Below are 15,072 nucleotides of genomic sequence, written 5' to 3' on the forward strand. Positions count from 1 at the left end.
AAATACCTTTTTGTCATTTTACAAGGTGCCCAGGAAGGAGTTAGTAGCTCTGTGTTTGTGGTTTTGTTTGTTTTTTTTTTTTGTTTGTTTGTTGTTGTTGTGGGGTTTTTTAAATAAAAGAAGACCTGAAGGCTTTATGTGGAGCCCTAATTCAGTCTTATGAATTGCCATCAGACTTCTTCAACAGTCTGCCAAAAGTCTTATTTCACTAAGACACTTGACTTTGTGGAGAAATGAGAGAGACTTAACTTTTTTATTCTTATGCCTCATATTGAAGCTACTAATTTTAACATATGTCTGTGACTTTTAATGGGATCAGTAGCTGAATGAAGTCAGTGATGACAGAACTGCAGCATCAGGAGGGTTTTGTACATCATGGTTACCAAATAAATAGAGCATTATTTCTTTGGATTAGAACTGCATAGCCTTGCGTTGAACTGAAAGTTCAGGCCATCTTTTTCTCTGAACTCTTTTCTGTATACTTACACTGTATAAGTTTTAGGTTTCTAAGTATCCGTAAGAGAAAATACTTGAGGGTGTTTTAGTGATCAAAGGAATAAGTGCTCATCTCCTGAAATGTTGTGATTTAAGTGCAGCTGACAACCAAGCACAACACAGCTGCTCACTCAGCCCCCCCACACCCCAGTGGGATGAGGGAGAGAATCAGAAAAAAAATCAAACCAACAACCAACCAAACAAAGAAGCGAAAAACTGAACCGGCCAAAAAGACTGCAAAACTCATGGGTTGAGATAAAGACAGTTTAATAGGATAGCAAAGGAAGAGATGGTAATAATAATAACAACAACAAAATATTCAAAAAAGCAATGCACAGTGCAATTGCTCACCACCTGTTGACTGATGCCCAGCCTGTCCCTGAGCGGTGATTGCTGACCCCAGCCAGCTCCCCAGGTTTGTGTACTGAGCATGACATCATATGGGCTGGAATATCTCTTTGGCCAGTTTGGGTCAGCTGTCCTGGCTGTGCCCCCTCGCAGCTTCTTGTGCACCACCAACTTCCTTGCTGAAAAATCCTTGACTTGGTGTAAACATTGCTTGGGAACAACCAAAACATCTGTGTGTTACCCACATTCTCCTCATTCTAAATCCAAAACACAGTACTATATCAGCTACTAGAAAGAAAATTAACTTTATCCCCACTGAAACCAGGACAAATATAAACCCTTGAAGTGTCTACCTTGTTAATATTGTCTTTACTGCTTCCCTATGGAGCTTATTTTATTGGCAAGATACTTGCTTTCTGGTTAGCCATTACACTAATTCATGTTTCATGTTTTAATCCTGCTTCTCTGGAAAGTCAGCCAATTCCTACACTTCTATTGTAAGGGTTTAAACAAAGCTGTATATAAAGCATGGGATTTAAAGCAATGCTGTGTTACTAATTATGAAGATAACACTAGGAAAAAACTGTTGTGACCCTGTTTGAAATGATGTTCACAATTACCAGTATTTCACAATGAAATAGTGGTTGAGGGGAGTAAAAATTGCTGAAGTACTATTCTGTTACCAAATGTCTTGTTTCAAGCTGGGTGTATGTGTGCTTGGGGAAATTCCAATACCGTGAAGTTTTTGTTTTCAGTAAGTCTGAAGCAAGCACCTAATTTCAGTATCTTAGTTTAAAATGCCATTGGTCTGCTAACAGACACGAGATGAATGGATATAGGACTTGAATTTAAAAGCTTGCTTTTTCATAAGAACTTCCAGAGCATGAAATGCACCAAAAGCATCCTGCTTCTCCCACCTGCGCCTGTCAGGTGTATTTTGTCATACCTGGTTCTAGTAAGGGATATGTTGTGCAACTTTTTCCAGTTACTTCAGACTGTCTCTACCTTAAGTTCTGTGGGTTCTGTCACTGATCTATTTAGCTTTTTATCCCAAAGATAATGGCTGTACTTTTCAAGGCATAGCTGAGTACAGTTTTTACCTTGTAATACCTCTTCAGTGTCAATTTTAATGCAGGGGAGTAGAAAAATCTTAAGAATTTACAGTCATTCATTAAGCTTTGGAGACCTGAAATATATGAAGGCAGAAGTCAGGCAATTGACCTGACTTGTTGCTCTGGATGCTGTTGTTGACTCTTTTTACATGTCCAGAATTTTACAAGGCTATCTCACCTTTTAAATGCCTTGTGTGTCCAGAGTCTGTCTGACATATATATGTCATATGAGTATACATGCATAATGGAACATGACATTACTTCCTGTGTTAAGAGGGGATCATGAAATGCAATGTCATCAATCCCATGTCCAGCTCTCCTCTTTTAACACTTGTCTGCTGTTAGTGAACAGTATAAATCTTTGGAATTGATTGAACAAATGTTGTTTTCTATGTGTAATCCTGGGGTTTCAGTTTGGAAGATAAAAAATGTTTCATAAACTTCAATATTGTAGAAATGAAAGGCAAAATTACTGTGAAAGCAAAACCTTAATTTCCTTAAATCTGAATCATGACCATGCACTTAACTGAATCCTTTTCTTTAGAGCAGCAACAGGGTACAGAACTTATGCTTCTGCTGTTTTACAAGACATTCTATAACAGGTGACCTTGTTCTGTGTCCAGATGTGTTTCACCTCCTGAGAAGAGTTTTTAGCATAGTTCACAGCACAAGCAATTGATCCATTTCAGAAGCTGATGGGTTATTCATTAACTTTGGGCAAACTGCAATTCTGTATTTGATGAGGTGGTTGTTTTGTTGTTTTATTTTTTTAAGGCAAAAAACCCCCACAAAACAAACAAACAAACAAAACAAAACAAAAAAAAACCCACCCAAAACATAACACCAAAAACACACCACAAAAAAAACCCCACAAACACACACACACACACAACACCAAAACCACACCAAAAAAACCCACCCAAACCAACCAACCAAAAATATCCTGAGTGATTTCTAGGATATAATCTAAAAAAAATCATGAGGAGAACTAGTTGTTTCAATAATCATGATTTCTGGAATGATGCAGCAGTAATACTTGAGTTACCTTGCTCTAATGCAAGCAATGTACTTGTGTACAAATTCAAGGAGGGTTATTACTCAGTATACAAAATGCTGTATTACTTGTTCAAAATTTGTTCTATATAAAAAGCTATTATTGTAATAATATTTTGCATCCCCAATAGACCACATTTCTGATCTGCTTCCTTCCTTTACCCCTGTCCCCCAAAATAAATTGTTTAATTGAGCATGTAATCTGCTCACTAGCATTGAAAAGTGAGCAAAAAGAGAGGTCTTTTTTTTTAAAGTAATACTAATGATGATTTCACATATTAAGTGTCATGGTCTCTTTGTTTGCCTGAACATTGAATTTACCGAAAGACAAAAAGGGAAACAGTGGACGTACTCTTAGTGCTTCTGTGACAATAGTTTACAGTGTGTGTTACTTACTGTCGGTGATTTTTTTTTTCCCCAAAGACAAATAATGTAATTGCTTTCTGAAAGTCCATTTTAATCTCTCCTGCCCCATAAACCCACTCTCAAATCCTGAGTTTGTTTGCTGCTTATTTCTTAGGAATGAGATGAATGGGTTTGATTTTTCTTCTGCTAGTGAGGACTCGTTGGAGAAGAGCAGTAGGCAGTCAGCACGTGTGTGCTTCTCGGTGATGTGAAGTGTATCACAGCCTTTTTCTTCTCTGCACAGAGATTTCAGCCTTTCTCTGTGACCTGCTGTTCTTTTTTTGTTAATAAATGTATCATCTCCTTCCTCTCCAGCTTTCAAAGGTTTGTATGACTGACTTTTGCTTAAAGATGAAGCTTACTGATTCCTTCTAAAAGTGAGGAAATACCATGTCCAGCCAAAGGCATTCTTAAAGCTGTGAAAATGTATTTCTACCAAGTACGGGGTGGGGAAAAGAATAATTTAATTTAAAGTAGATAACTTATTCTGAAACACCTTGTCTATTTTAAATGTGTCAGATTTATTGCTTCTGTTAGATCTTTTCTGGAGCTACAACAGACAGTTACCTCTAGTATACACAAAAAGGTTCCTGCTTCAGCTGCAGTGAAACTAGTTAAAAATAATACGTGTGACAGGCAGCAATTTTGAAATAGCTTATGTGTAGCTGAGAAATTGGAATATGCAGGTAGCACTGTGTTCTTGTGACATATTTTAAAGGAAGGCTTAAAATTTTAAGACAAGCTATACAAATCAGAAAACTTTAAAAGTATTTTTTCAAAGGGAAGCTTTCAAAAATGGAGTTATTTTGCCTGTACCAAATGTCATATGTTGAACTTTTGAACCTGTTTGTGACTTGTTCTGTGTTTTTGTATTTAAACTTTATATAAATCTTTCTGTCATTGCAGTTGGTTAAAACTTAGGTCAGTCAGCTGGGTTTGTGTATGTATGTAATATACTTATATTTGGAAATCTGACAAAATATTCTCCCTCGAGCACTCTAAGTTAAATTGATTATCTGAGCAGTAGTAGTTAATAATGCACTTCTGGGGTTTATACCCATGAGCAAATTTTAAAGGAATGATGCAGTGTATTTGCTATAGTGTATCCTGAGGTATTTTTCAAATCTTTCTGTCTTTAAACGTGAGCATCAGTCTTCATAATAAAAACTTTCTAGGGGATTAACCTTCAAAGTAGTTACGTTACTCTAAATTAATATCACTAATCTTATACCTTAATCAGTAAATAGACTTTGAACTAATTAAGAGCCAATTCTAAACCAAAACTTTAAAACAAATCACAGAGCGATATTTAAAGTCCTGACACTGCAGACAGGCTACCTTTTATTTATTTATTTATTTATTTATTTTTAAACAACAGTGTATCATCCTGTAGTTCTATTTTGCTTTACTGTTTTATTACTTTTGTCCATATACAGTAAGTGTAACGAGGCAGACAAGTTGTTCTTGCTGGAATCCTTATTAGCTTTTCTACATTTAAGAAGTCTCTTTTTCATTTGTGGAGAACACGAACACATTTGTCATTTACACTGGGGGATACCTTATTTAAAACAAAAAAAACCCCATACAGGTAGCATTAATAAAATTCTAAACTGAAGCTTTTAGCTGTGATTCTTCACATAATAGCTTGCATTTTAGAACTCGAAGTTGATCCTTTTGTTTATATTGTGCACCTGGTGTGTGTTTCTTGAATCGGTGGGAACTTCTTTGGGAAAACATGGCAAAATATGTCACAAACCACCCAGCTGATACTAGCAAATTTTTACATTAGAGGTTTAGGGCATTTCAAGTCCTACTGGGGTAAGTAAGGTATGGTCCAAATAATTAGTTCCACAAAGTGATAATTTTGTTTGCCAAATCGTTGCAGTGTCAGGAAACTGCAAAAATCTTGTTGATGGTCTCTGTAGAGAGGTTACCTAAGGAGCAAGTGCCAAACTACTTTCTCCAGACTTGCTGTATGCTGGGCTACAGCTTTTCAGTGTTCTGAGATTGTCCATTAAAACTGGCTGTGAGAGATGTAGCAAGTCTATACAATTCTCCCTAGGAGGCCTATGTCTGATATTAATAAGATGGAAGAAAAAGTCCTAGGCTGTTCAGAGTGTGAAGTTCTCCTGTTGTGTAGTAATACTGTGATTTCTTGACTGGCAATCAGGATTTGTAGTCTTAGATTTAAAGTGCAAATGGTTCCCATAAAGAAGAGAAAATATAGACAAGCGCGAAGGTTGCAACTTCACACTATGTAACAACCATGGAAAAATTGTATGGTTTCTAGTTGATTATTTTTTTTTTTCCAATTTCCATAGAGAGCAGTGAATCTAATATGGTAGTCTTAGGACATAATATGACCGTATGTCTAACCTACTGCATTTTTTAATGTTCTTATGTGTTTATCTTAATATAAGAAAGGCATTTAATAAACTTTCTAAAAAGTCTTCTCTATTTTCATTGAAAGGTATTCTCTGTTTTATAACCGCTTGAAGAACATCGAGGAAAATGAAGGAGGCCTTGATAAATTTACAAAAAGTTACAAAACCTTTGGAGTTAACCAATTTGTGGATGGTGGAATATATTGCAAAGAGTGGGCACCAGGAGCAGAAGCAGTGTTTCTCACAGGTGACTTCAGTAAGTATTTTTAGGAATATTTTTCCTCTCCTATACTGTGTTTTATCCTGATTCCCTGAAAATAAGACTGGGTCTTACATTAATTTTTGCTCCAAAACTCATTACTCCTTTAACATGTATAGCTGCCTAAACACTATTTAAATTGACTTTTTAATGAACTGCAACTAGGGCTTATTTTTGGAATAGGGCATATATCTTGAGTATCCTCAAAAATCCTGAAAAATCATGCTAGGGTTTATTTTTGGGGTAGGTCTTATTTTCAGGGAAACAGGGTAGGTCAATACCTCTTCATTTGAAAACAATTTTGTAGGAATGACATGATTCTGATAGTAAGAATGTGTGTTGTGGTTTGCTAGTGTATTGACATTTTGCAAATTAAACTAATAATATTTTATTCCACATTGCAATAGAGCATAGGTGTTTCTGTTGTGTGGTCAGTATTGTTTGTATTTTTTTAAATACACATAAATCAATGACTTGTCTAAAGGATCTAGCCTGATCACACTGAAGCTTTAGGCTGAAAGTGTCTAAACTACCTGAGGTGATTCTTCATGATCTACAGTTAGGCTTCTATAAAACTGTGTGTAGAGAAGGAGAAAGAATAGTGGAATAATTTACTTTGTCTTTAATCTAATAGCAGTATTATACAAGGACCAAGGCCTTCAAAATTCTCACTAATCATGAGTGTAAACAAAAGTCCTGCTGGAAAACGGTAACGTAAATTAAAACTAACCTACTTCTGAAGGAGTAGATAGTGTTCTGTTTTGAGGAGAGGCAAAGGAAGGATGTTAGTAGAAGAGGAAGGTGGCAGGTTTACCTGGAGGAATTGCATTGCTTACTGCAGAACTGGAAAGACATTGTTTCACTTAAAACTTGAAACAAAAATAAAAATTTGCTCCTTGTTTGAAAGGCTAGCTACGTTCAAATCATGTTCCATGAATTCTTAAGTTGAAGTCAGATGTATTTTTGCTCTTAAATCCTGCAGTATTAATTCCACTCTCCTTTTTGTTTGAGGTTTCACAGATTTTTATTCTGTTTTTCCCTTTCACCTCTCTATCCCTTCTTCAGGTTAGATATTAGTCTATCAAAATACTAGAGATTACATTGCTGGCTCTTACTGAACCTGAGATTTCATCTGTGAAATGATTATGTTAATTTAACTGCATTTCAGAAATATGCAGTGTCGTTTATCCAACTTTAGTTTTGTGGATATACTTACCTGGTGAATGTTCAGTGTATGTATTTATATGGACAAAAAAACCCCATATGAATTGCCAGTTGGAGCCAGTTAACTACTTCTGCTTAAACAAAAAGCTAAATGTTGAGCTTTTCTTCTTCCTTACCCTGTTTGAGGAAACTATTAAAAGGGCAAACCCTGTATTTGAGGAAGGAAGTCATGAACTTGTATGTACTTCTATAACTTATAATTTTGAAGGCTTCTTACAGATGCCATTAGCTGTTGTATCTGGTGGTGCTCTCTCAAGTACTGTGCTTAAGATTCTGTGAAAATATGCTCAATAATTAAAAATTAAATGGATTACCCTGGCAGTGTTTTTCAGATCCATTGTTAAGATCTTTTCAATGTGTCAAAGCAATCTCTTTTAGTACTGTTTTTCCATAGTCCCAAGATCAAGCTAGTTATAAATAGAATAAGGAAAATAAAGTGTTTAAATATTCATGCTTCAGTTTCCCAACATCAGAGTTAATAAAATACCTTTATTTTCATTGTCAGCAATTTGTATTTTCTTTTTCTTTAAGAACTCAATGAGAGGGTCTGTGTTCACTATTCACTGTGATAATTTGAGTCTATAGACAATGATAATTTTTAGAAACATCTTTTGTTTTTACTGCAGAAGACAAACAGAAAGGTTAGTGCAACACTGTTTTCAACCACGGCCCTGTTTCGTATGGTTAACCTAATCAATGAGAGAGTAGCTTTCTTTGAAATACTCAGTCTCTTTTTTTTGGAACAGACATCAATAAAATAGGTTAGTGCAGTACTTGAATTTTAATATGGGAATCAGATATGTCCTTCGATTCAAAACTGAATAATGAATTGCGAGTATAGTTCACCTGTTGCTAGATGATAGTGATGCCAGCTATCAATGCTGAGTGCATGATAGGTAGATGACGATATTTTAACAGATCAACTTTATGTGTATAAACACAGAAAATTCTCCTCACCCCTTCTTTACAATCTGCAACCTCACCCATTGCTCCAAGTTTTTGTGATATAATACTCTTTAAGTTGAATTACTCAACACAGTTGCAGACTATAATACATTTAAGTGCATATTTTAATAGAGATCCATTTAAAAAACAGAAACAGAAAACTTTTAATGGAATTAATAACTAATATTTTAAAAAGAGGATATAACTTGTAAATCGGCTTGGCAGGTTGGAAGGGGAGGTGCATAGATACCCAGAATACAGTAGCCAAAAACTGGAATGGTTTTCTAAACTCTATTTCATTGAAAATATTTCATGTAATATATCATATGAAGCAAAAATTTAGGACTAATATCTTAGAGGAGTTGTATCTAGATGCTGATGAAATGTGGCAGTAAAAAGTCAAAAGACTGAAAATAAATTCACTTTAATGTGCAAAAATTGTGCTTGTCCTATATATCATATTCATCAGTCATAGTAAAATATTCGTTCCCAAAGGGGAAGATAATGTACTGGGAAAGCTTAGGGGAATGGAAGATTGTCATTTAATTCAGTTGAGCTTTAATATTATTCTGATGAGAAACTGGGTTGCAAAACCCTAAGATTTGGATTCAGGTTGCTACGGATATGTTTAATTAAAACTGAATCCCTTTAACCTTTCTTTATGTTTTCAAGCAATTTTAAGTATCAAACTAAATTTATTATTTTATCGTATTTAAATTGAATGTCAGAATTTTTAAAAGAACATTTTTAATAAAACTCAGCTTTTTGTAAACAGAACTGTAACTGAACAACCTAGGCAGAAGTTGCACCTTTTATACCAATACAAGCTTGGAACTTAAACAACAGCAGCTAGTTTTTAGTTTTAAACTCAAATATGATTTTTAATATAAGAAGAGTCAATTCATGCTCTGTTTTCTAGTTCTCTTGTAGGGAGATGGTTATCAGTGTTTTCTCATAGTTTTACTTAATAATATGTTATTGTCTGTGAGTCTCTTAAATGTATATAAGGCCCTGCTGTTTAATCTGATTGTTTTTTTTTTTTTTAAGATCAAAACCTAGTAAAAATTATAATGGCAAATGCAGACTGTGTTACAGAGAACTTAAACTTCATTTAGAATTTATAATTAAGCTGATAGCTGTTAATAGCTTTACTATGAACTGTGCTTAAGATAAACATGAATAATCTATTTCTGTAATTATATACATCTGAAGCATCCATCTCGCAAATGTAAATTTTTTTGGTGAATGACCTTTATGCCTTATAGCAGATAATAAAAGCTCTGATATTAAGGTATTTTGGCCCCAAATTATGTTATTTTTGTACTCCATTCTTTGTACCTCATTCTCATTACACTTGTAATGAATGGGTTACCTCCTATTTAAAGAATAATTCTTTATATTGCTGTGCATTCTAAAAAAAATCTAGAATCTAGTAATAGCACACAAATCTGTATTTGGATTGGAGAATGAAAAACATAAATTCAATAAAATCCCAATACTTTTAGACACCTTTTTTGTCTGTTCTTGACAACTCTGTAGCTAGAGAGAAAAATATTATATCTGTTGATATTCCAGTATGATGCTTTACTCTGAAAACTGTTAAATGAACATCCAAAAACGTTAAGATTTGTTAGTTAGTACTTTTAGCATCTCAGTAAATCAAGTGTACGAGGCAATTAGTCAGCTGAATTTCTGATACTAGAGGCAGTATGAACATTATAGCTACCTTAAAAACTCTCAGTGATAACACACTGAATATTTTATTTGTATGCTCTGGAGCTTGGTGACTATTGCAATTTGTTGCTGCTTTACAGTCAATTGTTTTGAAATAAGTCAAGGAACTGCAAGTTTTGAGGCTAACCCGTGGAATTTGTTCAGGAATTAGAACATGAAAAAATTGTATTTGGTCCTGCAGAGACTCAGTAGGTTATTCGTAAATAACATTTTAATTTTAAAAAAAAACCTTACTGGCTTTAAGAAGCTTGAAAAAAAGAGTATGTATATGCTAATTTGGAAGTCAGTATTTGATATAAATTGTCATACTTGTGGTTTTAATTGCCGTTTTTCTTTTCTCTGCCTTCCCCTCCCCACTTCCCAGCTAACACTGGATCTGAAATGTTGATCACTCTGGACTGTCTGTCTCTTTTGGTTGCTGCTTCCTTTTTCTTGCACTAGTAGTGAAGGCTTCTGCTGGGGCTGGAGGATGAATGGAGGGTGGGCTGGTTTGTTTTGGGATGAGGTTTATTATTTGAACTCTGACAGGCTTCCTTCAGAGCTAAAAAAGGGGGACTTAAGCCACCAGCCCTCATAATTTGGATATCTGACAGGTGATTGGAAACTTTTCATATCTTCTAATGTTTGGTTGGTTTTTGGTTTTGTGTTTTGTTTTGTTTGTTTGTTTCCAGACTTGATTCAAACTTTTACCTAGATGGAGTCTAGGTACTACTATGATATGATTCTGAACTTCTCACTACTTTGTTCAAAGATTTTGTAGAAAAATACCTAGATTTCATGGGTAAAGTCAAATAGTGCTATACTTCTGTGGCTGCAGATGACTGAAGGCAGTAGACTGAAGTATAAACTGCTATTAATATCCAGGGAGACATCCTATCTGAGAAGTAATGACATTTGTTTTTATGTCAGTGTTTGAGCTGTTTAATCACTTCTAAGCAGATTATGTTAATGATCCTGCTATTGAGCTGTTGGAAATCGGGCATTGTAGAAAGAGGAAGACTTAATTGGCCACTGTGTAGAACAGTAGAGTGTCTTTAGAGAATCCCTCCATTTATCTTCTGATTTCATATTCCAAGCAAATGTTATAAAGGTATCTTGTGAGACAGCGGGATTTTGATGCTCTTCCCTTGTCTGAACTGCTTTTTGTCTAGTATATTTTCCTCAAGGCAGATGAGTACTTGCTGGACTCTGTATTCTCTTTGAGCATCTTTCAGTTGATCAGAGGTATGTGGAATGTAGAAATATAACTGCACTAAGAGATGAGTTTATTGCACTTGAGAATTCAGCCTAAGTTTATGAAGTGTTTTGACTTTCAAAAAAATAGTTACAACATTGCACTAATGTATCAGCTCTTATAATGGAATAAGTGAACGATTTGGTCAATATGCAAGAAGTGCCCCTTTCCCTTATGTGAAGGAAGAAGGGTGTTAATTGCTGATATGAAACTCCAAGTTAAGCTGTGAGCCTTGGAGCTATATGCCTATATACTTGTCAATGTGAAAATAAGCAAGGCGATGGAGCAAGAAGTCAATTTATGATTTTGCTGCAAGTATTGCATTTAAATTGATTTTTAATGACAAATGGTAGAATCCAAGTCATTATAGCTTTGAATTTAGCTCTAGATTAATGCTCAGTTCATGATTCTTTGGCATGCTAAGGTTGCAGTTCTCGGTAAGGAGTTCCTTGTGCCTCATGTTGCTGTGGTAGGACATAATGTTTAAAAAAATGACTAGTTTTGGAAGACCTAGTCACAGAGATGAGAGAAACTAAAAGTACCAGGCTATTCAAGATGTCTTCCCTGTTGGATTAAGACATATCTGGTGCCTAAACTTCTGTATAGAAGCTCTTGTTTATGGATTTTCTGTGATGGTGTCCTTTTTTCCGAAAACATATTCAGGCTGATTATTTGAACTTCTGCTGGTAATCTTCTCAACCTTTTTCTCTTTGTAGCTATTGGCAGAGTCTTTGAAGTCCCTGTTTTCAAACCAAGATATTTCTTCTTCTCTTTTTATTTTCAACTTCTGAATAGTTTGCTATTCAGTTGCTATTCAGCAAGTTGTCACCTGTCATATTTGGTTCAGTTCATGCATTGTAATCAAGATATACAGCTCAATTGGCAATAGTTCCATGAAAAGCAATGAAGATGATCGGATATCTATGGGGGGTGAAGAAGGCTGAAAGAGCTGGTAGTAATTCCCATAAAGCCTTGACTACCATAAATCCTAACATGTTCCTTAGTCTTCTTGCAGCTTCTTAAGATGCTAGTTGCTCTTTTTTTTAATCATTCTTCTGTTTTTCCTTTCTTGCCTGAATTGTTTATTTCAGACAGTTTAGCTGTTGGCAAGTTGAAAGTGGATATCAGTTTTAACTCACCACTCTTGAGTTTTTTGTTCTTGCTTTTCTGTTAAAAGGTGCAGTGTTGTTTGGAAATGCTCTTTCTAAGCATTCAATATAGGGTTCTTGCCATATGTTGATGTTTGAAGATCAGATACTGTTCTAGATGTTATACTCCAGGTGAAGGTCTTACTTTGTTGTCTGGACACAGGCATAAGTTCTTCCAGATATCTTCAGTTCCTCCATAGGCTTCTAGGGTCTTACCTGTTACCTGACTGTATACTCCTCAGTTGTCATTTGTTTTGTTTTAAGGACTGTATCAGTGCCACTTGGATTATGCAAATATGTTCTAAATGACCATGTAATTTTTCTAGTTTATGCATAATATATTGCCGTACTTTCTACCTCCAACTCCCTTTTTGCCATTTAACTACCCTTAGTGCTTTGGGAGAATTCAGGAGCACTTAGATGACTGCTGTTGCCTGTTCCTTCTCTCAGTGATGATCACTCACAAACTTGTAACTTACAGTAGGTACCATGTTGTATGACTCCTTTTATTTTATTTTCAAGCCCTAAAATCCTAGTGATGTATTATACATCTCTTTACCATTCCCTGAAATAAAATAAACACGTGTGTTAGTATGTAAACACTATATATAGTGTTTGCAGTTTTGACATTCTTTTAAGGAGGATTGCTTTACTGCTAAGGTGTTGTTTGTTTGATGTTGGTCTTAGTAGCCTTGTAGATGTTAGTAGTGTTTATTTCATTATTTTTTCAACTGAAAGAGGGAAGACCCATCTAAATCTTACTAATATATTAGCTCTTCTGTTATTAATCAAGCAATAGTTTAGTAAATACTTTCCTTATGGTAATGTGTGTATTTTCTGTCTGCACTATGCAAATACCTTGATAGTGAAAAAACTATCATCTAAATAGAGTACTGACTTAATTTTATTTTTGTTCTTGATCATGGGAAACGTTTTATTATAATCTCCTTATTGGTTTTGACATTGTTCTCTACTGTAAAATGAATAGGTAGTAGAACATTTGTCTTGCATAGTTATTTTTGTCACATTGTCTAGCCTGCTTAATTTGTCTTTGAGTTTTTTCTTTAAAGATTGACAGTTTTCAGGTTTAAACAACTCTGTAAGAGCAACTAGCAAGTTACTCCAAAAGCAGCTTAGTCTTTCTCTGAAACTTTGAAGACACCCATATGTTGTTAGAGAAGGTTGTCTTTTTGTTGCACAGCAGATGATCCTGCTCCAACGGCATTTTTTAATTGCTTTTAAGCCTGGCTACTGTGTTTTGTAGCAGTATTGTTTTGTACTATCTTAAACTAGTCATAGTACTACAGTTTAGGTGTGGACAGTTTGTTAGCTGTTACAGAATGCCTGCCTAAGATCATGCACTGCACCTCCTATAAATTGGTCACTGAAAACTGCTTATTCCTCTTTAATTGAAGTGTAAGCCACCTCTGTGGCGTGGGGTTTTTTTGTTTGTTATTTTAATTACAGGGCACAGTATGCAAAAATATTAGCGTGAAGGAAGGTTAGCATGTGTTGCTTTAATGTCTTGCAGTTCAGTTTTCTGACCGTTTTCTTGCTAGCTTAGGAGTCTTTGCCTTAAACTATGTGAGATAGATGTGTTTCAAGGCAAAAAAATAAACAAAAGTAGTAATTGTCAAACTTGGCTTCCTACTTCCTTCTAAACTAGAAATTATTACATTGCATAAATCTGTCTGTTCAGAAGCTTTATATTCGGTCTTGTTCATATGAGTTAACCTTGAACACACAAGATCTTCTTGGCAGTTGTTTTTTCAATTGGCCATGTCATAATGACCAACCTTGCACGTCTCCAGTGCTCAGTGGATCCTGACTGTGTTGTTACTTTCTGGTATTGTGTGGATTTCATTGCTACTAAGTTGGTTTGCAGTTTCCCGTTTCTTTTTCCTATTATATACACTTAATGAGTGTTAATAATAGAACATCAGCTTAGAGGCAATGAGCAGCATGTGTTTCCAAATGTGATTTCTGCATTCAATTTATGAAGATGGGTTTTAGTTACATTTTGTCCAAACTCGCTTCCCCTCTCCATGATCAACAGATGCTTATTATTTTTTCCCATATTATTATAATAAATATTTCTTCTGGCTTGTTTAGGATGTGCATTTTTTGGCTTTAATTCTACATTAAGCATTACTTTTCAGGCATTAATTTTCATACCACCATGACTTTGTGGTATTAAAATCAGTAGTGGTTTTTTGCTGCAGAGGAGGAGGTTATTTTTACTTTGATCAAAGCATGTTAACTAGAAATAATCATCGTAAATTAGAATTTGAGTATGTTTGCCAGTGAAAATCTCATATTTTATTGAACCTCTTTTGAATGTATATAGTGGTATCAGATACAAAAGTATTTGTTTCTGCTGGCACTGAGGTTTTAGTCTGATAAATACGGAACACACTATTATACTTTTGAATTGTAATCGGACACATTTTAAGATAAATATGCTTAATATTATTTCTAAAATTGCAGATGGCTGGAATCCATTTTCTCATCCATATAAGAAGATGGAGTATGGGAAGTGGGAGTTGTTCATTCCACCTGGACAAGATGGTTATCCTCCTGTGCCCCATGGATCAAAGCTAAAGGTGCTGGTTCTAGACTTAGTCCAATTCTTGTAACACTTCTTATTTTATTGTCCTTTTTGTTTTCTTTTAAATATCTTTGTTCTTTTAATTGTTCTAAGAATCAGAATGAGCTGACCTGCTTGTGCAGA

General features: G+C 35.0%; 1 protein-coding gene across 1 annotated transcript in view; it reads left to right on the forward strand.

The window, feature by feature from the left end:
• The window catches only part of GBE1 (1,4-alpha-glucan branching enzyme 1), a 159,113-nt gene that overhangs the window by 32,334 nt on the left and 111,707 nt on the right, over positions 1–15,072 (forward strand). The window contains exons 2-3 of the mRNA XM_080363483.1: positions 5,884–6,053; positions 14,829–14,944. Of these exons, the coding sequence (XP_080219609.1) occupies positions 5,884–6,053; positions 14,829–14,944 (286 nt within the window). The remainder of the gene's footprint in view (positions 1–5,883; positions 6,054–14,828; positions 14,945–15,072) is intronic.

This window comes from Nesoenas mayeri, assembly GCF_963082525.1.
Source record: "Nesoenas mayeri genome assembly, chromosome: 1".
Taxonomy (NCBI): domain Eukaryota; kingdom Metazoa; phylum Chordata; class Aves; order Columbiformes; family Columbidae; genus Nesoenas; species Nesoenas mayeri.